The sequence below is a fragment of the Ostrinia furnacalis genome, unplaced genomic scaffold, assembly GCF_004193835.3.
Source record: "Ostrinia furnacalis isolate ACB-3 unplaced genomic scaffold, ASM419383v2 OfSCF1535, whole genome shotgun sequence".
NCBI classification, from domain to species: Eukaryota; Metazoa; Arthropoda; class Insecta; order Lepidoptera; family Crambidae; genus Ostrinia; species Ostrinia furnacalis.
Genome location: NW_021131774.1, coordinates 5957 through 33324, shown reverse-complemented (window position 1 = coordinate 33324; position 27368 = coordinate 5957). Strand labels below are relative to the sequence as shown.

General features: G+C 40.4%; 1 protein-coding gene across 2 annotated transcripts; it reads right to left on the bottom strand.

The window, feature by feature from the left end:
• Positions 1–273: 273 nt before the first annotated feature.
• Positions 274–27368, bottom strand: LOC114353045 (myotubularin-related protein 4-like). Of its 2 annotated transcripts, none has more exons than XM_028304853.1 (8): positions 27193–27368; positions 14747–14920; positions 11496–11671; positions 8738–8933; positions 7821–7960; positions 4935–5127; positions 3438–3634; positions 274–525 (listed from the first exon to the last, which is right to left on the bottom strand). In XM_028304853.1, the coding sequence occupies exons 1-8, from the start codon at positions 27259–27261 to the stop codon at positions 297–299; spliced, it is 1374 nt and encodes a 457-aa protein (XP_028160654.1). In that variant the 5' UTR covers positions 27262–27368; the 3' UTR covers positions 274–296. The 2 variants fall into 2 exon arrangements, with proteins under 2 accessions (XP_028160654.1, XP_028160655.1); XM_028304854.1 differs by having other exon boundaries at positions 14747–14917.

The window sequence follows — 27368 nt, the reverse complement described above, 5'->3', positions numbered from 1 at the left end:
TCACAAACCTGTAGGGTCCTATAGCTAGCGTCCAGCACCAGTTGGGCGGCGGCCACGATCTGCGGCGTGCGGTCCCAGCCGTCTGAACAGTGTACTAACGCCGGCCGGCCGCCTAGCATCTGACGTCACTATTGTAGTCTGCCACTTTCTAATGGTCTAATAACAGCTGTGAAGGTACCAGGAGCTCACAAACCTGTAGGGTCCTATAGCGAGCGTCCAGCACCAGTTGGGCGGCGGCCACGATCTGCGGCGTGCGGTCCCAGCCGTCTGAACAACGCACGAGCTAAGTGACGTCACTATTGTAGCTTGGCAAGTACCAGGAGCGCACAAACCTGTAGGGTCCTATAGCGAGCGTCCAGCACCAGTTGGGCGGCGGCCACGATCTGCGGCGTGCGGTCCCAGCCGTCTGAACAGTGTACTAACGCCGGCCGTCCGCCTAGTACCGCGCGTGCGACCACGCCGGCCGCGCGTAATACGCCTGCTACGTATTGCGGCCATAACGTGCGTTCCAGGTTGCTATGCCAGCTGGAAACAAAAAAGAATTAGTATAAGTATCTCTTGAGAAATTCAATAAATCTCGGTATCTCTATCTAACAACGCAAAGATAAACAGGGATGGGCAGGATGAGAACTAGTGTGATCACGTGGTTTTTAAAACGAGCTTTGTTCATACATAAACGTCTTTCGTGTGTCGTCGCACAGAACACTATGTGCATAGGTCCTCATACTCGCAGTGTCTGGTGAGGGGCCAAGATCTACAGCAAAAGCAGTAGGCCTTTCTGAGTGACGTCACCTTTGAAGACATCTGCCGCACCCTCCTAAGCTAATGTCAACTGTTGGAGGTAGGTACCAGGAGCGCATGAACCTGCAGCAGTCTGTATCGAGCATCCAGCAGCAGCTGTATCAGCTTAGTTAGGTGTTGATCTACAGCTTGACCTTGAGCATGATAATAAGAAAGGCCATTTCCTTCCGTCGGAAGATGCCAATAGGCACTGCCAGTGGGTAATGAACGACTCTCCCCACCAGAAGGGCGGAGCCTACCTAAAACCCCCCGGATCTAATGTGTGGGAGGTACCAGGAGAGCATAAACCTGCAGCGGTCTGTAGCGGGCATCCAGTAGCTGTTGAATAACAAACAAAAGCGAATCTAATACTAAGACTAACTTGGCCTGGTCGCTCGGCTCGGCTGCCAGCGCTCGCATCTGCTGAAAGCTTCTCCTGACGTGGTGGATATTGGGCAGCGACATGAACTGAATGTTCGCCATCGGGTAGTATTGCTGTTAAATGCTTACAGTTATACGGGCCTAATACAGCGTCTGGTGAGGGGTCAAGATCTACAGCAAAAGCAATAGGCCTTTCTGAGTGACGTCACCTTTGAAGACATGTGCCGCACTCTTCTAACCTACTGCCAACTGTGGGAAGTAGGTACCAGGAGCGCATAAACCTGCAGCGGTCCTTAAAGTTACACGGGCCTATTCCGACCTTTGGTTCAGCTATAATTCTTGTCCAGCTTGACTTTAAGCATGATATTGAAAAGGCTATCTTTCCCGTCAGAAAATACTAACGGCCAGTGGGTAATATAGAACTCTCTCCGTCTTTAGGGTGGGGCCTACCTAAACCCTAAAACCCTCCGGTCCCAATGTATGTCAGGTACCAGAAGCACATAAAGCTGCAGCGGTCTGTCTGTAGCAAGGCATACTAACTTGGCCTGGTCGCTCGGCTCTGCTGCTAGGGCCCGCATCTGCTGGAAGCTTCTCCTGACGTGGTGGATGTTGGGCAGCGACATGAACTGGATGTCCGCCATCGGGTAGTACTGCTTTTACAATACTTGCAGCGACCGGTGAGCAGCCAAGATCCACAGCAAAAGCAGTGGCTCTGTATAAGTGACGTCACATTTGAAGACATCTCCCGTCACCTTTGAAGACATCTGCCGCACCCTTCTAACCTAATGTCAACTGTGGGAGCAACCAGGAGCGCATAAACCTGGAGCGGTGGTGATTAGGGCATGCAAACCGGTTAACCGGATAACCGAAAAACCGGATAACCGACACAATTTGGAACTCGGTTTTTGTCAGTTATAAAACCGGGTTTTTCGGTTATTTCGGTTTTTCTTCTACGATTTTAGATAATTTAATAACTCATACAAGAACATGCTTCTTTAGTCATATCAATAAAAACAATTATTGTAATGCAATGTGAATGAGTAGAGTATAGTCTATGACTATGGTATTGAACTAAAGTACCATGTATCTTCTAGCTAAAGCTACACTGGCGAGCAAAAGTATGGAATCACTTACATGAACTTGTTTCCACGCGATCTTGTGTACTAACCAATTTGTTAGTAACAAAAAAAGTAGCACCATTTTAAAGATTAAACTTTTAACTTTAAATTGATACCAAATTCATTTAAATCACACCAGTATTTAAAAAGATATTCCGGCTGATGTGAAGAAATAAGGAAAAAGACATGTATCAACTGTTTGATACGTCGCGAGTTGCGGCCTATTTACCCCCCATAAAAGCAAGTGTTTTCGGATTTTTGCTTTCACACGTTGATCCATACACATCTCCGCTTCTTTTGACACTTTACCTGGGATTGTACACCTTCAGAAGCAGCACAAATCGTTGCACTATTGCAAGAAGGGCTCAGCCAGCGGGCTGTCGCACGTCAGCTCCACATAAGCCAGTCCTGGGTTTCGAAAGTTTTAAGACGCTTTCGGGAGACTTGTGGCTTTATCCCGAGACCAAGTTCTGAACATTGCCGGTGCACATCGCAGAGGGAAAACCGTTTTTTCATGTCAACTTCTCTACGAAATCGTCATTTGCCTGGTATCGACGTCCAGCAAGAGCTCAGAAATGTTCGTAGGATAGCTGTTAGCAAGTGGCATCTGCTGGAAGCTTCTCCTGACGTGGTGGATGTTGGGCAGCGACATGAACTGGATGTCCGCCATCGGGTAGTACTGTGAACTTGCAGCGACCGGTGAGCGGCCAAGATCCACAGCTAAAGCAGTGGCTCTGTATAAATGACGTCACATTTGAAGACATCTCCCGTCACCTTTGAAGACATCTGCCGCACCCTTCTAACCTAATGTCAACTGTGGGAGCTACCAGGAGCGCATAAACCTGGAGCGGTGGTGATACTAACTTGGCCTGGTCGCTAGGCTCTGCTGCTAAAGCTGCATCTGCTGGAAGCTTCTCCTGACGTGGTGGATGTTGGGCAGCGACATGAACTGGAGGTCTGTCATCGGGTAGTACTGTGAACTTGCAGCGACCGGTGAGCAGCCAAGATTCACAGTAAAAGCAGTGGCTCTGTATAAGTGACGTCACATTTTAAGACATCTCCCGTCACCTTTGAAGACATCTGCCGCACCCTTCTAACCTAATGTCAACTGTTGGAGGTACCAGGAGCGCATAAACCTGGAGCGGTGTTGATACTAACTTGGCCTGGTCGCTAGGCTCTGCTGCTAAAGCCCGCATCTGCTGGAAGCTTCTCCTGACGTGGTGGATGTTGGGCAGCGACATGAATTGGATGTCCGCCATCGGGTAGTACTGTTGGCATTCGCAGCCGCCGCCTCGAGCGCGGTTGGTGACGGCGGACGCGTAGGAGCGAGCGTCCACTATTAGGAGCTTGAGGTTCTGGGGACAAAAGACGAAACTTATAGAGGAAAGTGAACCAAAAGACTAAGTACAAAAAAGCACACATTACAACTACATAAGGCACCAGAGTTTAACGTGATCACCGCGAGTGTCCACTATTAAGAGCTAGGGAAGTTCTGGTGAAGAAGAAAGAAAGGAAGAAAATAATTTTATTTGGCAATATTTGTTTAGCATTAATAAGCCCTTTTGGCGTATGCAATATACGTCAATCATAGTCATCACAGTCATAGCTTAAATATGAAGTAACAGGTGTTCATAACTCATTAGCAGTAGAAAGTTGGACAGCAGTAGCCTATTAAAAGTCGCCAAAAGTTTAGTCGAGAATAGCACAAGGATCGAGCTAAAAGTACCAGGCTCGCATACCTTGTTAGCGGTAGAAGGCGGCTGCAATCCCCAGTCTGCATTGCAGGCCGGTCATCTCCCCTGGATCTCAATTCAAGCTACCTAGGACTGTGCTATGCTATTACTCCCACGATAGAAGTACTAGGCGCGCATACCTTGTTAGCAGTAGAAGGCGGCTGCAAGCCCCGGTCCGCGTTGCAAGCCTGCACGAAGGCAGTCAGCAGCCGCTCGTCCTTACTGGAACGCCAGACCAGCCATCTTAGTTACTCATGGCCCACTAAGAATTACCAGGCGCGCATACCTTGTTAGCGGTAGAAGGCGGCTGCAAGCCCCGGTCCGCGTTGCAAGCTTGCACGAAGGCAGTCAGCAACCTTTCATCCTCGCTGGAGCGCCAGCCCAGCCAGCCCACCTCGGGCTGCGACGACCGAGCGATCACCGATCACTGGTATCAGTAGAAGTACCAGGCTCGAATACCTCATTAGTAGTAGAAGGCGGCTGCAATCCCCGGTCTACATTACCAGATTGGACGATAGCTTTTCATTCTCTCTCGAGTTTTATCAGTTACCAAGAAATAAGTCAAGTACCATCGGTCCTAATCAAGGCAGAAGTACCAGGCTCGCATACCTTGTTAGCAGTAGAAGGCGGCTGCAAGTCCCGGACGCAGAGGACGAGTGATAGCAGTCACTCGTCCTCTCTGGAGCGCCAGCCCAGCCAGCCCACCTCGGGCTGCGACGACCGAGCGATCACCGATCACTGGTATCAGTAGAAGTACCAGGCTCGCATACCTCATTAGTAGTAGAAGGCGGCTGCAATCCCCGGTCTGCGTTGCAGGCCAGACGAAGACAGCAGCCTCTCATCTCCCCTGGATCTCAATTCAAGCTACCTAGGACTGTGCTATGTAATTACTCCCACGATAGACAGTACCAGGCTCGCATACCTTGTTAGCAGTAGAAGGCGGCTGCAAGCCCCGGTCCGCGTTGCAAGCCTGCACGAAGGCAGTCAGCAACCTTTCATCCTCGCTGGAGCGCCAGCCCAGCCAGCCCACCTCGGGCTGCGACGACCGAGCGATCACCGCTCCGTTGCCGCGATGTCGCCATACCACTGCTGGTATGCGCCGCATCGCGCGGAATCTGAGAAAAGAAATTATCTATCTTTAAAAACACATTTTGGCGCAAAATAATAAGGACAGAGACACATTTATAAGTTTTGCTAAATAATCCGCGGTAGCGTGTCAAGCCAAGTCCAAGTAACAGAACTGGCGAGCAGCACCGTGTGTAATATTACACGAACCATTTGGAGCCATATCTTTCTAGACTAGGGGCTTATTACTAAAAGTTAAACGCCCATTGAACACTTGTTCAAATTGTCATTTAGTATGGAAATGTCATTTTAAACCAATGTTCAACGTGAGTTCTACTTTTTTGTATTCGTAATAGGCCAATAATCTTCTGTTCTACGTCAATGTTTTTAGTTCCATTTAGAACAGACAATAATAACTTATTTCAAAGAGAATACAATAAATTAGTATCGTTGAATCGTCATTTTTCAACCAAATGTTCCATTTAACGATGTACTCATAGGAATTTCCCGATTTTCAAACACAATTCAAGAATCCATCAAATTATTAATAAATTATATGCGGTTCCATATACGTTTTTTAACTTTAGACTCTAACTCATTGAAATAAGTGGCAACAGCAATATTTTTATAATCAACCGTGCATTCTTTAGATGGCCAGCTGCATATGACGTTTAGCGAATACACAATCGATTGCTCATAGTTTACCGATTGATTAATGCAATTGGCATTCAATTCACAATCGGATAGTGTATGACTTTTTTTTAGCTTTGTATGGTATTTATTTATTTTATTGCTTGAAACTTAATAGATTTCGTAATTTGTAGTACACTCTTTCTAATAGTCCCGTTAACACCCTAGATAAATATATTCCTTTTAAGAGTGAATTATCTAGCGGCTGAACCGATTTTGATGCGGTTATCAGAAAAAGTATTTTTAAATAATCTGATTCCGAAAATTGATTTTGAAAGGTTAAAATATTATCTTCGCTTATAATTTTATTATCAGTTGCATACGTCAATATTTGCAACAGTGCAAAGGCATTAAAGTGGAAGTCACATTGATGTTAAGCCAAGCTAAAGGTCGTGATCTTTGACACGTTATCAGTGAGTGTAAACGGTGCGTAACAAACACGCTGTGCGCCACTGATAGTTTGTTTGTGGGTTTAGCAGTGTCATAGCATGCTTAGAACATGCTTAGATATGATGGTTTTAAAGCGTGGATACTACATGCTTAGATATGGTTAATAGATTAACATTATAATTCTTATTTCCTAAGTACAAAACCTTAAGCGAGGTTTAGGGTTACAATAAAACTTGCAGAAGTTGACTTGCCACAGCTATTTACACAGTAGTAAACACATCTCATGACACGCGACTATGACATCATCATCATCATGTCAGCCATAGGACGTCCACTGCTGAAAATAGGCCTCCCCCAATGATCTCGATCTAGAATGAGACTCGCGACTGTGTAGACTACTTCTATACAACAACTAAGAATATTTGATACTCTCGAATCGGGTCGCGTCGCGTTAGCGCGTTTGTCGTTTCGTTCAGGTAACATAAATCCGTCTCTAGATCCAAACCTAAAGGTAACAGCTTGTACTCAGTATGTGAAGGAATGTTACTATTTGGAACTTAACGCTTCGACAACCTCATAATCCAGCACACTACTACACGCATCCAGTTACAGCTAGTCTAGATACCGCGTTTTTAATCGCGCGATCGTGAGGTACTAGAGATTCATAGATTCTGTCCAAATGCAGTCGCGCGTTTTCATAGGTAAAACGCGTCATCTGGACCAGCTATTCTTGACCTCTGGCGTCCTTACCTCGCTACGGAGTCCAGGTCCTCGTCTCCGATGGTCGCCGGTACGACCAGCAGGGGTGGGTAAGACGGGAACAGCTTGTATTTAGTATGTGAAGGAATGTTACTATTAGGAACTTAACGCTTCAACCCCCTTATAATTCAGCTCACCACTACACGCATCCAGTTATCTACAGCTAGTCTAGATACCGCGTTTTTAATCGCGCGATCGTGAGGTACTAGGGATTCATATATCCTGTCCAAATGCAGTCGCGCGTTTTCATAGATAAAACGCGTCATATGAACCAGCTATTCTTGGCCTCTGGCGTCCTCACCTCGCTACGGAGTCCAGGTCCTCGTCTCCGATGGTCGCCGGCACGACCAGCAGGGGTGGGTAAGACGAACAGCTTGTATTTAGTATGTGAAGGAATGTTACTATTTGGAACTTAACGCTTCGACCCCCTTATAATTCAGCTCACCACTACACGCATCCAGTTACAGCTAGTCTAGATACCGCGTTTTTAATCGCACGATCGTGAGGTACTAGAGATTCATAGATTCTGTCCAAATGCAGTCGCGCGTTTTCATAGGTAAAACGCGTCATATGAACCAGCTATTCTTGGCCTCTGGCGTCCTCACCTCGCTACGGAGTCCAGGTCCTCGTCTCCGATGGTCGCCGGCACGACCAGCAGGGTAAGACGAACAGCTTGTATTTAGTATGTGAAGGAATGTTACTATTTGGAACTTAACGCTTCGACCCCCTCATAATCCAGCACACTACTACACGCATCCAGTTACAGCTAGTCTAGATACCGCGTTTCTAATCGCGCGATCGTGAGGTACTAGAGATTCATAGATTCTGTCCAAATGCAGTCGCGCGTTTTCATAGGTAAAACGCGTCATCTGGACCAGCTATTCTTGGCCTCTGGCGTCCTCACCTCGCTACGGAGTCCAGGTCCTCGTCTCCGATGGTCGCCGGCACGACGAGCAGGGGTGGGTAGGATGGGCACAGCTTGTACTCAGCGTTCGCAGCGGTCACCCGCCACGCGCCTTTGGTTGTGAAACCTAGGCGCTCCACCTGGAAGATGTTAATAAGTTACCAAATTACATTACATATTCCACTTCAGGTAAGCTAAATATATGTCTCAGGGGTTAAGAACCTAATTGAACTACGTTTTATTAGCAGAGTTCACATAAAAATCAATCAAGCATATTTTAATAAACAATGATGGAGGAGGATGGAGGTTGTGGAAAACCTTCGAGGAGGCCTTTGTCCAGCAGTGGACGTCAAGTGGCTGAAACGAAGGATATGACTATGGAGAAGAATTTATTTATTTATTTTTCTTTCTAAAACATCTGAGCAGGCTTAAGTCGAGGTTGACAACAAACGATTCGAGTCGACTTAAAACTGCTGAAATATTACAGAAGCATAACACAATAATGTTACAATCAGGATAAATAGACTGTATCCTACTTAACATCAGGTGCGATTGTGGTCAAATCCTGCCTTGTTATGCATAATAAATAGCATGGTATTCGGAAACCCACAAGTCCTTTTTGGATATTTTTGGGATAAATGAAGATAGCCTCCCTACCTGTTCATATAAAATTTGAATAAACCAAATTCTCTATTTCCCTCTGGTAAATTAGGCGTGGACCCGTGCTCTTGTGATTAACGTACGTATTCACAAACATTATTATGAGGTCTCACAGTGCGCGTGGACGCACAGAGTGACACGTGAATCAATCACAGGGGTCTATTCAATGCTGTGCGTTCGATTTGCAAATATCGTTTGTTGTGAATACGGGCGTAAATGACCGATGAAGAGTGACAACTAATAGATTCGTTACTCACTTCAGGCCCAAACCAGTGTTTGTTCGGCGCGTGCGACGCTTTCATAAGCGCCCGGTGTACGGACGCGGGCGGCTGCTCCTTAGCCCACGCGGCGTATGCGGCGGCGAACGTTTCTTGAACCGAGCCGATCGGCGCCATCGCCGTGTTCAGTCTTCGCCACCATTCCATGCACTGATCTCCTGTGTTGAATGATGTCCTGGTAACGAAGATACAATTAAATATAAATTAGTCATGAATAAACCATTTTTTCTATGCAAAACAACGCAGGTATTTGACTACAATCACATCTGATGCAGGGTAGCATTATTATAAATAAATAAAATAATTAATAAATAAATATCCTTGGACATGTTACACTGCGCTTCTAGTCCCAAACTAAGCAAAGCTTGTACTATGGGTACTAGACAACGGATATAAACATACTTAAATACTTTTTTTTTAAATACACACATATTATACATAGAAAACACACAGTCCAATACAAACAAATATGTTCATGCACACAAATGTTTGTACTGTGCGGGAACCGAACCCGCAACCTCCGGAATAGTAGTCCGTTTAGAACCACTACACCAAACGGCCGAATATCAATATTATAAGTTAGAGATTCATCATCATCATCATTACAGCTTCAGGACGTCCACTGCTGAACATAGGCGTCTCCCAATGATTTCCAGATTGGCTGGTTAGTAGCAGGCTGTATTTAGCGCCTTCCTGCTACCTTTATGAGGTCGTCTGTCCATCTTGTGGGTGGTCATCCTACGCTGTGCCTGCTACGTGGCCTTCATCCCAGAACCAACCTTGTTGCCCCATCAGACATCAGTTCTGCATGCTATGTGCTCTGCATATTTCCACTTTAGCTTGCTAATCCGTCGGGCTATGTCAGCGACTTATGAATTTTCTCATTTCTGATTCGTACGACAATTGTGAATTTACAAGTTTAGGTCAATTATTTACTTTGATTACAAAGCATAATTGATGACACACATAAATGAAGATCTACAATCAGTATTATTATGTGTTATTTATGACGTCACTAATCGCCCGAGTCCCCAATAACGAGTTATCATGTTTTTAAAAGGAAAATTTTAAGCAACTCTCTTCAGTTGCTATGACTTTATCTGTCTTTATTCGGGTCTGCAGTTATCGTTAGGTCACTTCGTATAAACACGATTATTATTTTACAAGCTTTTGTTTGACTCCACCTGTGTGGATGTGGGTAATCAAGTATTTAAGTTGAATTTGACCCACTTCCCACAGTTGGATTGTAATAAAAACGTCACGAAAGTAAACGAACTAAAGTCGCTGACATAGGCCGACGGATTAGCAAGCTGAAGTGGCATTGGGCGGGCAGGGCATAGTACGCAGAACTGACGGCTGATGGGTCAGCAAGGTTCTCGAGTGGAGGCCACGTACTGGAAAACGCAGCGTGGGACCCACAAGGTGGACCGACCTCATAAAGGTAGCAGAAAGGCGCTGGATGCAGGCTACCAACCGGGCGATGTGGAAATCATTGGGGGAGGCCTATGTTCAGCAGTGTACGTCCTGTGGCTGAAATGATGATGATGAAAAAGTCACAATCGACTTGAAATGTACAGTTAAACATCTTTGACCGGCCAAAGTGACTAATGGAATATTACTATAGTCCAATTTTGGCTGTGGTGGTGTGCCAAATGCCGCCATTTTTTAGCTAGACGCGCAATGCGGTCACAGCACTAACCTTACAAGTATGGTCTGACCTAGATATTATAAGTAGGGACTTATATCTAGGTCATTGCTAACGTGAGAAATGTTCCCAAAAACTTTCCCCAATATTGTCACCCAATATGTCAAGTCACTTGATCTTACATTCTTGTGATTAATTTCGTTGCGAGTCCAATGACAGTTTAAACTGTGGTTTAACTTTCCCCCGGGACAAATTCACCTTCACTGGTTGGGTTTTTATAAACTGTTAAACTATAGATCCTGGATATACAGGAGTTGCAGCGGTGGTAACGAAGGAGGTGGGAACAGTCCTGTATTTGATCCTAATTCATTTCATCTTGGATAACGCTTTATATCTTCCAAATAAAATAAATACAATTCTAACTTGACCTCGTAAGTTAATATGCAAAATAAAGAATTTGTAACTTAATAATTGTAAATACTTCTTCTAGTATTTTATATCCTAAAATAGAAGTTATGTTGTAAAACGACCTTCGATTTATTTTTAACTGAGTCGTGTACACATCGGCAAATCAGCTTAACGATGTATGCTCTTCTGCAGTTGTAATTGGGTTCTGTTTTGCACCAAATATGTATAGACTGGGTGGCTATCCGTACATAGAGTAAATGCCGCGAAATTTAGCGGTTTGTTATCAAACAAACAGCAGTAAAATCTTTTGACTCGCCTTTGTTATGTTTGCGTACGTAAGGGCCGACCCTTTACGCCAAAACGCCGTAAATACTGTGTTGTATTTGTCACCACAACAAAGTATTGTTTTACAGTAAAATTGATACCCATAATCATAAGATAAGAAATATGATAGTGCCAGTTAGCTGTGTGGTTCCAGCCGAGTATAATAGGACCACCCCCATTTTTCCCGGTGGTTTTTAGAGGTTATTAAGGGATAAATATGCGAACATCAGGCCTGGTCAGCGTGAGGAATACATGCCAAATCGTCCACTTGCTTCAAGTAAATTAGAGAGGGTCATCCTTCTGCAGTGGAGACTAAATGACCTGTTTGTGGTGTATTAGATGTAAAATGAGTCCACTCACTTTAGCTGTCGGCCGTGTTTGCACAACACGACCAGGTGTACCAGGTCCCGTATCTCGACGCCGTCTATGAGACGGAGAGGCACCGACGAGCCGGGCCCGTTTCGACGACGAGGCTGCATGTGTAGGCGGTAGTTTGACATCGCTATAGTGCCACCGTCCGCCATTCTTCCGACCCACTGCAACAAGGAAAAGAGGATTTAAAGGAAACCATTTTTTTTTAAATTTACGCACATACAAAATTACAAATATAGCATTATTGGCAGTATCGTTGGATGTTTTTACGTCTAAATCGCCTGTATTATTTACTGTATAAATGGGACTTTTAGTTACAAAAAAATAATCTTAGAAAAGAAAATAGGGCATGGTGAAAGTTTTTATATGAGGAAACAATCATTATTCTCAAATAAAAAATCTTGAAAATCATTGTTGTATTGACAGGTGAAAAGGTGATAGACATTGTTTGCAAAGGGGATATAGATGTATTTGTTGGCATTTTCTGTAATTTTATGTATTTTTTTAGTATCGCCTGTTATTTAGCATTATTACTGTTTTTATTTTATCAGGATATACCACTTAGTTTAAAAGTTATTACGTTTTCTTTACAATAAGTAACCGGAAGATAAACAATTCTATAAAAAATAAAATAAAAAAAAACTCAAAAAAATTTTGACCTCTTTTTTGTCGTTAAAAATAGGTCTAGTTTCATCTATTTTCATATGTACACTTTATCGTGACTCACATTGCATAGCATTCTTTAATCCTCGTTTTCTTTTGTAATTAAAATCGGGGATTCCCTAGCTCCATGCCATTGACAATTATTATTTTGTATTCCGCAGGATTCCCCGCTACCATTCCATGCCAGTAATTTATCAACTGTTGATCGAGATATAACACTTTATCTATAAGAAGAACTATAAACTGGTCAACTTTGACATAAACTCATTCCCTTTCAACGTCACTGATTGTCAAAGGTCATGTCATACGCATGACAGTAGTAGTTTGTGCGCAGTAGTACGTTCCTCAAGCATGACCAATCGGTATCGCCGGTCAATGCAGTCTGCGCGTACGCATCTGAGGCGTTTTTAAACTGTATGCAGTAGAACTTCTTGTTTCTGGACGTGCTAAGATAAATGTGCTAAGTGGAAAATCTTGCATGAGAATAGACTCTTTCAAATTAGATATTTTCAGTAAGAGGTTAATCGTGCCTTTTCAAGACCGGACACTTAACTATTAGTTGTTTCATATTTATTCTTTAAAGGCATGCTTTACTTTTCTTCTGACGTCACATAATAAACACAAGACAAATGAGTATCAGCGTCACGCACACTTGGTTACCGCGTGCCACGACACGGCAGGTGACATAAAGGAATCTCATTGAAACTGCATTCAAAAAGTAGGTTTTTGTTATGACCTGAATAATTTTAAGCGCTTAATTTATAACAGCATAGTTTGTAGGCTTTTTACTGTTAAATTACAAATGAAAGACGCACCTACAATTTAAGAATGTTTTAATTCATAACATACTGTCGCTATTAATATTTACGACTCTTTGAAGTGACAACGACATTAATGCACGTTGTATAATTAATTATCACATCGCCAAACCCTACCGCATCTACTTGCAATAGTTAAAGCGTATATCAGAAGTGCATTCACCCCGATGCATCCGACCTGATGGCCTTTTAAACATACAATATCACTAATTAGAAGTAGAAGTCACTTCTAATTAACTTAAGACCACGTGACTGAACAACAGACACAAGATAATTAGTTTTAGTAATTTCTAACTGTTACAATTGCTCATTGTAATCTTATTAAGTGGTTAAGACAGTGTCTCAATGTGGTAACTGCCATTCATATGTTTTTCTAAGGAAGTCGTAACTTTTTATACAACATTTTATGAACCGACGAGTTACGGCCCTGAGAACGTAGCGCTTGCGCATTATAATCTATCTATACTAATATTAAAAATGCAAAAGTAAGTCTGTCTGTCTTGCTTTCACACCTAAACCACTGAAGCGATTTTAATGAAATTTGGCATAGAGATAGTTTGAGTCCTGGGAAAGGACATAGGATAGTTTTTATACCGGTTTTTGAAACAAAGACGCGCGCGATAAAGGTTTTCTGTGACAGAAAAAATTCCACGCGGGCGAAGCCGCGGGCGGACAGCTAGTTTGACGAATAAAAAGAGAACACAACAATTTATTGTCTTGAATTTTGAATAGCTCTATTATATCAGACTTGAACCTGACACAAATTGACTTTCTTCAGTCGATTTCAAACCGTATTTTTCACAAATTGGCTTTCTTCAGTCGATTTCAGACCGTATTTTCGGGTCATAAAGTTCAAATCTAATAGAGATATTAGTCACAAATTGAAGAATAGTGACAGAAGTGTTCTTTACATATCCTGTTCGTTACGTAAGTAAGTATTTAATGACAGTGCATCCTTATATATACCACAAGAAAATTAGTGAATAGGTGCATGCATGCATAATATTATGATGTGTTAGTAACATTTCTTAAACATAGCGGATTTTCTAACAACGTGAACGTCTAACCACTACTAAATACCAGTTAACCTCTTCACAAGTGTCTGCGAAACTTGGATCTGGGGCACGAGCACATTAAGACTTAGTTATTGACAGCACCTGACACCTACATGGGGATACAGAATGTAGGGCAACCCTTCATGATCAATTACCATAATTTACAGTACAAACTGGTCATTTATTTAGATATGTTTGTCGCTTGATCTTTGCTTAATATTATACCTAGTAAGTTACGAAGAAGAAATGTCTACCAAGGTCTAAGATCACACTGTTCCAGAAGATAAGTCTATGCTATAAACGTTGTAGTGCTGCGAAAGCTACAGCAAGAAAAAATACCTAAGGGACAATCTGACGAGCGAGAGTAGTGGAGCAACTACAGCTTTTGTTTCTTTGCTATGAGTGCTACGAGAGTGTTAATAGAACAATTAATTAGCTGTCTTCAGACTGAGATGAGAGCTTTGTAGCATTTGTAGTCGGAGCAGCTACGTCATTTGTGAGTGCTACGATCGCTACATCGTCTACTGTAGTCGTGTAGTCGCTACGATCTCTTTAGTGCTAAGAACTCGCTTTAGTTAGTCGTATAAGACGCTCTAAAACTGCTATAATTATTGTGCATCACAACAGTGCTACAGCTACGGCTTTGCTGAGTGCTACGGACAACAGTGCTACAGCCGACATTATAGGTTGATTTGTTAATTACCTGCAGGAACTCGCCGCATATCGGCGTGAATCCGGCGTCCAAGCCGGGCTCGTCGTACTGGGTGCGCAGGCGCGGGTAGAGATCAGCGGCGCGCACGCGGTGCGGCGGCGGCTCCGGCGGCGGCGGCGCGCGGTACCGCTCGCGCTCGCTCATCTCGCCGTTTGTTAACACCTGCTGGCAAATGAAAAACAGATGTTAGCATCTATATTTATAAAAGAGAAAGGTTGCAGGACAGGGCAGATATGTACCATCCTAGACTGCATCTCACTTAACACCAGGTGCGATTGCGGTCAAATACCTGCCTTGTCTTGCATAAAACAAGACAAACTGATTGACTGACTGACTGACTCACTCACTCATCACGAAATCTCAGAAACTACAAGTGGTAGGTGTCTCAAAAGTTGCATGGGGGTTCCTTTTAGAACATAAGTGCTCACTAAGATCGGATTTTACGAAACTCCAGCCCTAAGGGGGTAAAACGGGATACACACGTACGAAGTCGCGGGCGGCTGCTAGTTTCTGATATTTGTTCGCTCTTGTGACAATACTGCATTAGCATTTCTGATACTGATTGATTTTCTCGGGTGTACAGTCGACTGTATTATGATTGTTTCTGACAGTCACAGTTGACAGCAACTATTACAGCTGCAAAAGATATCATAGCGTTTAGCTTGATGTGCCCACGTCGGTACAGAGAATGTATGCCCGTATTGTCCGTAAATAATATTCTAGTTCCAACTGAATTTATTTCTTGTTGCAAATACAATTAAAAATTAATTTACAAATTCCGTTTATTGAATGACGCATAGGTACATATTGTTTAAACAACTGTTTTTAATAGAAACATTCGCAGTGAAAATTACATAACTAACGGTTACCTATGAACTAAAGTAAAAGTTTATAATAAAGCCGGATATTTATTTTGTCAAAAATTCCTAATACCGCTTAAAAGTAGGAAGTTAACCATTTAATGAATCTTGTACGAGGTGAAAGGAATGTTTACATTGTCGCAAGTGTACGCCGTCCCTAAGAGGAGAGCAGACGCGGTAAAAAGTGAAATCGGCTTATGTCAACAACTCCCATGGCATTCTTTGGACACGACCGGTTAAACCATAGAGTTGAATGTTATCAATAAACTAATTAATAAATAAACAACATTTTTTTAAACTAAAACGCTGTATAGTTAATTATACCTAATTATTTAGGCAGAACAAAAAATGCATGTGTCAAATAAAAACTATTGAGAAACTAAGGTTATTTTTTGTATAGGCATAGACTTTGACACGGATCAAAACAATAGTAAAGTTGTTTAAGGTTAAAAATAGACATAAACATCACTAAAATGAGGAAATACTATAAAAATAAATACTTCACTCTAGAACCGCACAGTATGTAAACTGGCACTTTTAGACACGGCACTTTGCTCATCCAAATGTACATGATCACAAATAAAAAAAAATGAATTCAGAACTCACGAAAAAAATAAAAAAGTAAAAAATCGCTGCAACGCGAACGAGGGCGCCACTGGCAAACAAATCTGTCAAAAATTAAAGTTTTCTCATAATAAGCACAGAAGTTCCATTTACCGCCGCGTTCATTTCGATACTGGTTGTCCTTTATCAGGGCAAGACAAGGAATCAATTAGAGCAGCTTTCTCTCTCTAGTTATCTCAGGCCATAGGTTAGTGGAGAAAGTATTGCGTTTGGAATTTGTGTTCCTTAAGTTGTTTATAAGGACATTGTACGTTGTTTATCGAGTTGGAGGGCCGGGCGACGGCGATAGTAATAATTTAGACGGATTAATTGCTGTTTGGTATCAATATCGACGTTTAAGTATAAATGTCGCCTAAAATAACACCTTATTTATTGGATAGTTGACCAATATTTGTCAATAATTCTAAGGCAGAACTTCTAATAACATATTTTTGACCTGAAAGGACTACATATTTAATAAACAATAAAACAGTCAAAACAGTTGCTTTACAAATTAGGTTTCTAATGGCATAAAATAAAAATAATTGAAGAAATCTTATATTGAATGATAGTATCAAATCATCAACTGTGTGTATCGATACCTACCTACCTAACTTACACCTGGTAGACTCCTACCTGGTAGAAATCTATACTTATAATAAATCTGTAGAGAGGTCAATTCTGTACATGAAATATATTTTACAAATAACTATCAGGGGGTGATTAGTGAACGATAAAGATGCCAAAAATGCAATCAGTAAAATTTTTGTCTGTCTGTCTGTCCGTCTGTATGTTCCTTATAGAAACAAAAACTACTTGACAGATTTTAACGAAACTTGGTACAATTATTCTTCATACTCCTGGGCAGGTTATAGTATACTTAGGAATTCCCACAGGAACAGGAATTAGCGGGAAAATCCTTTTGTATGAAAAATCTAAACCGCTTCAGTTAGACGCTTGAAATTTGGCATGTAGGTCCTTAGTAAACTTAAAGCTTAGTTACAACAAGGAATTCCCGAAATTCCTACGGGAACGTGAATTAGCGGGAAAATCCTTTTGTATGAAAAATCTAAACCGCTTATGTTAGACGCTTGAAATTTGGCATGCAGGTACCTTAGTAAACTTAAAGCATAGAGTTACAACAGGATATTGCACAATTCCTACGGGAACGGGAGTTAAAATCGATATCTAGATGAAGGGGGTAAAACAGGATCCACGCGTACGAAGTCGCGGGCGGCCGCTAGTGTTTCATAAAAATGTGTTAGAAGTAAAAAATGCCCTAACAAAGGTTGGTATGTACACACAATAATAACTGAACATTTTTCCGTAAAGTGTAGTAAGTATGTTTTTGAACTTTGCGTGAGCCCTTTTATAACAAAAGAAAAGCACTCACAATGCACTAAGAAAGGTTGGATCATGTTACCTCCCATAAAAAGTACAGCCGACGGCACATAATCTTTGAATCAAGGTTAACACTGTAGCATTTATGCAGTTGTATTATGGGCTATTTTGCAAAAAAAACGTGCTATAAACTGCACATTGATGTAGTAAAAGAATTTTAACCAGCCATAACACTGCTAGTGCATTGTTGGCTGTTGCTATCGCAATAGTCGCACGCGCATTCTTGCCGTTAAGCGCTAGATTATGTCCAGTCAAGCGTTCATGCTTCCAAGTATTTTAATTCAGACGTAACCGCAACAAAGAATTTCGCTTTGGCATTCTTTCTTTGTAGATTTTTTTATGCTTTTGTCGCTAGCCGCCGGCCATGTCGGCTTTTGTAATTTGTTCAGATCAGTGATACCTAGTCTATGTCTCGACGATGCTTGCTTAAGTGAAGCAGCAAATCGAATGCACAGCGTTGAATAAATCTCTGTGATTGGTTCGTGTGTCACGTTGTGTGCGCGCACTGCGAGACATCATAGTAATGTTTGCGAATACGGGCGTTACATTTTAAAAATATTCAACCACACATGCTAGTTGCTTTAAAAACAATTTAGGCTTTAAAATGACGCAACGTTGATTTGTTTGTGATTTTCCTGTCCTTGTACAAAACAGGTCCTTCCAGTTTATTGACTCCAATGGTATTTAGTATTATTAATGTTTCCAATATTATTACTTTAAAAATAAACGATTAGGTAACATCAAAATGTATCACGGAGCTATCTTGTAGCTTAAAACAGTTGGGTTTAAATAAGTTGGAAATAAGAGTTGACTCAAAATGGTAACGTTCTTTCCATAAGATGTGTGGTAGGGTAAATTAAATCGAAATCCCGACCGCAGCTGTTGGGCACAAAAGATGGGAGCAGGTGTGTTAGACTTTTTTCAATTTGAAGACTGCAAAATTACAAATCCAAGTGTTTTTTTCAAATAAATTCCTACCATTGATCAACGCTCATTCACAGGCTACAGTTTGTGAAGAAATTCGTATGCGAATTATTCAAATTATTATTGAGTAGGTACTTATTCAAATCTTGATTTGTTGTTCATTTGAGTTCATAGCCTCATAACTTCTTGAGAAATAATGAAAATTAGTCTCCTAGTGGGCGAATATCTTACAAACAACTCGGTCATCGACCGATTCAATGGAAAAAATATTGAGAATAACATACAATCTTCTCGATTAGTAATCGAATAGTTCTGAATCACCTACATGAACAAACAACTCTAAATCGATCATTTAGTTCGATCCACGTTTGACAGTAACAACGTTCGATTAAAGAGGGAGAGGTACACGAAAGCGACCTTGTTGAGCAACATCCTTCTCCAACTTCTCCAACGACCTTAGTACCTCACGACTGTAAGTGCATTCTGGGTATAGACGATTAGCGATGGAGGGTAAGGTTGCTGATGAAACATCCATACAGAATTATCTAATTTTGTCCATTTTTTTTTATGTGAAGGCTTGTATTAGTTTTGTTAACTGCAGCAAAAGGTACAGTGGATATCACATCAGACTATACATTTTTATTGCAATATCTCCTTTATAACAACAGAATAAGGTGATACAGTATTTAGCTTGATGTGCAGCCGCCCAAACATTGGCTATGGCAAATTCAAGAAATAGAATATCAATAATGAAAAACCGCATTTATTATGCCTCTGCGTGTATCAGACATAACTTAATAATTTATGTTTGATATCAATAAAAAACATTTTTCTGAATGACAGGTAATTGCTTCAGAAAATAATACTGTTACATCCTTTCCATTGATATAACACAATTTGAGGATATAATAAATATGTACATAAAATCTCAACTTTCTATTTTATATAACACACGGTCGTTGTACAAAACACACAACTTGAATTTTATATCAGACAGTCACTGGAAAGTATGCATATGTAATGAAGATGAAGCCTTATGGGTAATGTGCCAAAAAAGGTTACGCAAAGAAAAAAGGTAGGCACTATTTATAGTCTAGACATAAAATAAATGTTTACTGCAAAAAAAAACTTCTTATTGCAAAACGCTTAATACTTTAGCATTACAATGACTTTGACTTTAGACGTCTTTTCGTTCACACTTAATTAAAAGGAGAAAAGAAAAAAAAAAGAAAAACACTCGTACATAAAGTGAAAAAAGAAACAAAAGAAAAACCCAATCAGTCACAGTACAACAAAAAAAAATAAAAAACAAAACAACGAAAACTTAAAAATAAACGTAAAGTTTTACAATTCAAAGGACTTCCAAAAGAAATTCGATGACACTGGCACTAATCGAAGACTATTAACACTAAGCCCCGTTCATAAGTGTACCTGCGTATTGACACAGACGCCATTATAGCTAACTACTGTAGTGTATTTACCGTAACATTCCACGACAAAGATGCCTCTCTTCTGTCTTCGAATGCCTTCACGTTCTGAAGGGCGTGCATACAATAAAACGACCTTGCATGGTACTTGCGTTTACTGTCCATGCGCACGATTGTACTGTTTTGCGTTTTCAGTACAACAAAAATAATATATGTGCACTTTATTTTGTCTCCTCTCTATAGGGCTTTTTGGAGCTATTTTTGAGAATATCTCGTTAACACCTTCAGATAAGTTAAAAATATGCTTGTCTTAGTAGTTGATTCATCACAATAGTCCAGCGGACGATGGGGTTTGTATGACGGACCCTCGAAATAGTCCAACACTGACAGCGTTGGGCTATTGTCGCCTGTTGATGAATGTGTCTCACTCAAGTGCAACTACTTAAACTGGTACATTTACTAACACAACTCTTTTTTTGGTCACCATTTATTATATCAAACAACTAAGAAAAAACCCTGTAAATCAATTATCCAGTGTATCGAACAAACCTTTTTCATCTGTTGTATTGCCCCACCTCAATCGCGTTACATCAATATTCTCCAGGCGACCGATTGCACACACAGTTAAAGAAATTGTAGGGTAAGTGCGCTAGTTTTCGTCCAATTATCGGAGTTGCCAACTTTGTGATGCGAAATGAATATCTTAAAATACCCTTACTCATATGTATCATATGTCATTTTAGTCCTTATATAGTCTACTTTACGTTAATATTATATGACAATAAGTAAATACCACGGGTTTTTTTATAAAAAATATTTCATGCAAAAGAGGCGATTTCACTAGTTTTCGTCCAAAAAAATCAGTTTTCGTCCTAGTGTACGCTAGTTTTCGACCACTGTGTAGAAAAAAGGGTGCAGTTGAATTATTAACTTAAAACCAATTCTACAATACAGTAACTATGGATTGTGGTATATCATTTGAAAGTTAATTTTGTTAGGTTTCAAATGATATCAAAATGATTTAAATAAGTTTCTTACCTAAATTTTGGAAAATATTGCAATAGGTCGAAGGACAAATGGACGAAAACTAATCTACAGGAATAGCTAATTTTGGTTTTCGTCCACCCCAGTGCTTGCTCATGACGTCATGGACGAAAACACAACAACGTTTAAAGCTGTTTTTTGTTTTCGTCCACATCTTTTTAACGGTTTTTATGGGTTTATCACTGTTAAAAAGTGGACGTAAACTAAAATGTTTAATGTAATAGCAATAAAGATCATATTGGAAGAAAAAACATTGTATTTTGTAGGTCCATTGAAGTAAAATGATTATTAAAAATATTAACTAGGTGTCAGGGTTTCCGTCCACGTGGACGAAAACCAAAATCTTGCAAAATTGTTATGCTAGTATTAGTCCACTTAATTATCTAAGATTTCTATACAAAAACTTTAATAAACCCTTAAAATAGTGTTTATTATGCTAATAATTAGACATACGTGCCAAAAACATTACGTAAAGTAGCTAAAACAGTAATTAAACATACCATGAAAGTTCCCTACCGGCACGTTTTTTTTCTAATTTGACGACGTTTTCCATTCACCTGTGTACAGCAGCAACTTCCGTAGATTTTTTTGGAGTTATTACTTGTCAAATTACATTTTCATGCAGGCAGAACTGTTACTTAGATATTATAGATTGTAACAAGTCCAAACTTGCACGGAAAGTTAGGTTTGTATTCTAATTTTCCGTATTTGTTTGTGGCAAGTCGGTCAAATGGACGAAAACAGGAGCTGGACGGAAAACCGGCGCAATTACCCTACATCTTCTTTTGAAACACTATAACAAGCAGATTACGCAATTATAACTGTTATTTTATGGACCATAACGCACTTGGAACTGTTTTTATATTCTTTGTAAAGTTACCACGTATTGCTTGAATTGAAGAATGTGCGTTTATGTACGATATTGCAACAAGTGTGTATTGTCATGAGAGCAAACAGTTTTTATGTCTGTTGGCCAACAGTGTACAGTCAATACGGAGATTTTAATGGCAAAATCGCACATATTACAACTGCATAAGATTCAATTGATAAGATTCATGTGCAGAAGTCTGTACGAGTTGTACCTAATCACTGGTAGTGTTGACAGCAACTTGTATGAGAACAATACAAGCAAATGTAGGTGAATCTATGATTAAAATTGTAGATGCAATTAAAACGTACTCTAGAGCTGTGCATACAGTAAACATGCATATTGGAACTTGTGTTGTTTGTCGATAGTTAAATTCGTTAGCTATTAAAGTATCGATTCGAAAACGTCGATATTAGCGCTAATGTAGCTACTTCAAATTTATTTATTTAATAGGACGACCTCAGATCATAGAAGGGAATAGATGTGAAACGGGGGCGTGGCGCGTGTCTCCGCGATATGCCCAGAAACGAACATCACCCGCGACGCCAGGTTAGTCGCGATTCAGTCGTACTGAGGAAATGTTCTNATCTGAGAGGACGACAAACCAAGCAATGAGTAATCTACTATCTATCTAGCTCTAATCAAGAATTTTATCTAATTAAAACCATTAATAAAATAGGTCTATGACCTTAATGAATACAAACATAAATATGTTGATTTAATATTTATCATAATTAATCTACGCTTTGAGCTATAGGGCTGGAAAAATGTAATTTCGTTTAAAGGACAGTTGTACAGTTCAGTCTCAGAATCAAGCCCATAAAGTAGGGTAATTTAATTCTGTAATCACCACAAAACAAGGATGTTAATACACAACATGATGATTAAGTTAATAAGCTATACGTGTTCTATTACAGACCATTATTTAATAGAAAGCTTATTATAACGAAATTAATCTAAAATATGATTGGACTTTCATCCTGAATTATTTCAGTGTTGAATTAGAAACCTGTACATAAATTAGTTAGGGCCATGTAGGGAAAGGTCTACGAGGGCTGCACTAAAAGTATCGGGAATGGAATATTTCCACTGTTCCTATCATATTAAAATCTTTTTAATTGCAAACTCCTGGGTTTTAAAAATTGAATACCATTTATTTATTTTTAAAAAGATTCTCGGTCTTATCACAAGGTCTTGTGAAACTTGTTTAGTCGTTGAGAAAATGGAATTGACTCGAGAAAATTCAAGAGCGATGATTTATTATGACATTCGGAGTGGTTTAACACAAAAACAGTGTGTTGACCGGATGATTTCTGCATTTGGTAATGAAGCCCCATCCAAAACCACAATTTATCGCTGGTTTGCTGAATTTCAACGTGGACGTGTCAAGCTCAGTGATGATTCCCGTCAAGGTCGTCCAAAAACTGCAGTCACCCAAGAAAACGTTGATGCTGTGCGTAAGCTGATTGAAGAAGATCGACATGTGACATACCGCGAAATTCAGGCAACTTTAGACATTGGCATGAGTCAAACACAAATAATCTTGCATGAACAATTAGGTGTAAAAAAGTTGTTTTCCCGATGGATACCGCATTCGCTCTGTGAAGAGCAAAAAGCGGCTCGCGTTACTTGGTGCGTCAGAACTCTCGGAAGATTACATGCAGGATCCTCAAATGCTGTATACAACATCGTATCAGGTGACGAATCCTGGATATACGCGTACGAACCCGAAACAAAAAACCAGTCACGAGTTTGGGTGTTCGAAAATGAGTTAAAGCCAACAAAAATTGTTCGTTCACGGAGTGTTGCAAAAAAAATGGTGGCCACGTTTGTCTCCAAAACCGGCCATGTTGCGACTATTCCTCTTGGGGGACAACGAACGGTTAATGCAGAATGGTATGCTAGCATTTGTTTGCCACAGGTCGTTTCTGAACTCCGTAAAGAGAACTGCAACCGCCGCATCATCCTCCATTACGACAATGCGAGTTCTCACACCGCGCACAGGACAAAGGAGTTTTTAGAGCAAGAAAACATAGAAATATTAGACCATCCGCCGTACAGCCCCGACCTAAGCCCTAATGATTTCTATACTTTCCCTAAAATAAAGAATAAATTGCGTGGTCAGAGATTTTCATCACCTAAAAAAGCTGTGGACGCCTACAAAACGGCCATTTTGGAGACCCAAACTTCCGAATGGAATGGTTGCTTTAATGATTGGTTTTGTGTATGGCAAAATGTGTCAAATTTCGCGGAGAATATTTTAAAAAGCAATAAATACATTTTTAAATAGTAATGTTGTTTCACTTCCTTGATTCCCGAAATTTTCAGTGCCGCCCTCGTAATAGGTTCTAAATCTAATTACATACAATAATGATACAGGGGATCGCAAATTATCACAAAATGGCTTTCAACTACCGACCATTTTATTTCTAAGGCTGGTTTTAGTGTCACGCGGACCGTCCGGTGCGGACCCGCTCCGCACCGCACGGCCAATCTGTATGAACTTCTAGAGAGCGTTTTAGAGTAATGCGGTCTGGATCTGGAGGAACCGCTCGCTCCCTAGCAGTTCATACAGATCGGCTGTGCGGAGCGATCCGCACTGACAGTCCGCGTGAAACTAAAACCAGCCCAAAGAAATGAGACTAATTATTTTGATGTTACTACTGACCTGAATATAAAAAGCGAGATTATTTTGCTATAGACAGCCATTTATTTTAACTACATTAAAAACGGTTTAAAAATGTACAGTCAAGACACGGCACACACACAAATACCAAAAATTCTAAATACGGGTTTAAGCCACAGATTATCGAGAATTACTAAATTTATTTTTAAAATGATGATTGGGTCTAAACTAATTACTGTCGTTCTCGAGTACCATTACCATTGTAGTTAATCAATTACAAATAGGAATAAAAAATGTCAAACAAGATGTCAGAATACCAAGAAACAAAAGTAGGACAAGCCGTCTGTTGCAAGCACTTGCAAGAGTGAAGTTTAACTATGTCCGACACCAAAGTGTACCTACTGATTGCATCAGTATTACATCTTGCGAAGATTAGTATCTTTAGCCAAGTAATAATGATTGATTACATGAACAAATTGAATAGTAATTAAAATGTGAGTAAAATTCCACATTTAGGCATAATTGTTCAGTTTAATCTAGTTAAAAAATATAGCTCTTAACCTATCTCCAGCACCACCCACCACTTTAGGCCATTCTAATATCGGCTGGTGCTAATAAATGTAGTGCAGTGCAAATAAATAAAGCCTAAGTTATAAAATACTTTAGTTTAATACGCTTCCTTAATCTGACTAAAATCCTGATAATATCAAAAGATTCTGTCATGACAAGTTATCTTGAATTCTTCTACCAGTGCTGAGCAGAACTGCAACTTAATTAATAATTGTACCCATGTTTCGTGAACACAGAAGATTGAGTCATTTTGTCAGTTTAACATGCTGTCAACTGTACCAGATATTAACTACGTTTTAATCGTATAACGTTAAACGCTAACCAAGATTACTCCGATAGCAAACCGCCAGCCAATCACTGGTTCCTTCTTCTACTAAGGTAATTTCCTTAACCGGGACTTGATCAAGGCTTAAAAATATCCCAGCTTGGAGTATATTAAGTATATTTATACCTTCAGGGCAATAAACCTTAATTGATGTTGCATTCCTGCGTAATGACGTAACACGCCTAACCGCTTCACGGTACACGCATAAACCTATATCACGTTGACAAGGGTTGATGCAAGATGCAACTGATTGTAGTTAAACTTTTTTTTTACTTGTTATTGTTCTATTTTATTAATGGCGACAAACTTGGTTTAATGCCCATTTTCCCTCCAAACACATAACAGGCATTTTGTTTTCATATGGGTCACTTAAACAATTAGGGATTGATGGCGGAAATTATGAAAAGCGGCAAGACACCACCAACCAATAACTGAACAACCAATAGACATCAGTCTAGACCTATATCAATAGGTTCTCCCAAACTGCTTGTCGCCGCCAAAAAAAACCTAAAATAACCTGTTGGCGCCGCAAAAAAAATCCAAAGGGCGTTACATTATAAAAAAAAGTTTGGAAAAGCCCTGGACTGACGGATTTTTTATCATCTGCTTTGGAAATACAGCGATATGTGCATTAGTTTTTAAAAACAAACAACCGTATTTACAAATTGGGGAAAATATACAGTATCGAAAATGTCCTCTTTCAAACTATATACCTTCATTGAGTACAAAATCAAATGTTAAAACAATTTCTTATCATGTGCAAGCCCTAACCGTCACCATAGAACCAGTGAGTCTTATTGCGAGGAGTTAAGCATAATTTTAAATCCGTAACACCGCTGCTAACCCGTATTTAGTGCGCAATGAATCATGCTGCGTGCGCGCTTATTAGCTGGGACTATGATCGCGATGGCTGCTCACTGGCGTTTCTACTATACTTTACATGGAGTCCTGGCGATGAATGATCGGGTAATTGGCGTTAGGACCGGTTGCTCTTGAACGTATTTTACTTAAAAGTTAAGAGCTCTTTCATACGTGCTTTAATATTAATGATCTGGTGAAGGTCGCGGGAGGTGCCTGGATGCGGGCGGCGCAGGACCGGTCAGATCCTTGGGGGATGCCTTGTCCAGCAGTGGATGTCATTCGGAAAACGACGAAAGACAACGATTAAGGGCCCTTTCCCATGGTCTACTTTGCAGTGCCCCGCAAAAACAGTTTCGTTTGAATTTGGAATTCTAATTTGAAACACACATTTTGTGTGTTGACACGACTGTCCAGTTACCCTGCATTACTGGAACCCGCAAAACTGGATTGCCCTGAGAAAGGGTGATAAAACATAGCAGCTACTATACTTCAGCAAACTTGGTGTCAGACTCTGACCCTTTCTAGATGTCTGCCATGATGACTCAATTTAAACTTATCTAGATAGATAAATGAAAAAATTAAATAAAGTTACGAGTTCACGCATAAAATTGATGACGTCGATTGAAAATGGTGAAACATGGACCCTTTACTCTTTGGCAAAATAAACGCGTGCAGCTCGCGTCGGCGATAGCGATGGCGATCACTGCACGTGCATAGATCGCAGCGACCAGCGACAGGACGCGTTGATGTGAACTCATTGCTACAAATTCATACACGACGTCTGATTGCCATCGCCAACGTGCACGCGTTGGACTGGCCGAAGATTTAAGTGATTTTTTTTATGGGAAAACACAGATAGTGCTACGCCCCAACACAATAATATTGACATTGATTGCTATTATAATAAAAGATAATAAATTACACTTACAGCTGGTACATTATTATTATTCGGCGGCCAAAAGTAAGACGTGATGTATCCCAATACTGTAGCAGCCATTTTCACACACTTTATTAAGACACCGAATCAAAATTTTATGATAAATTAATTATTTAGTAATTAATACTAATTATGTTACAGAAATTTTAATTAGAAATTCATTGTAA

Bases quoted from the DNA above. Each gene is read 5' to 3' on its own strand.
- LOC114353045 (XM_028304853.1), bottom strand. From the start codon at position 27,261: ATGGCTGCTACAGTATTGGGATACATCACGTCTTACTTTTGGCCGCCG. The intron at 14,921-27,192 runs GTAAGTGTAATT...TTCATTTGCCAG, and splicing joins ATAATAATAATGTACCAGCT to CAGGTGTTAACAAACGGCGA. The intron at 7,961-8,737 runs GTGAGTAACGAA...AACATCTTCCAG, and splicing joins AACACTGGTTTGGGCCTGAA to GTGGAGCGCCTAGGTTTCAC.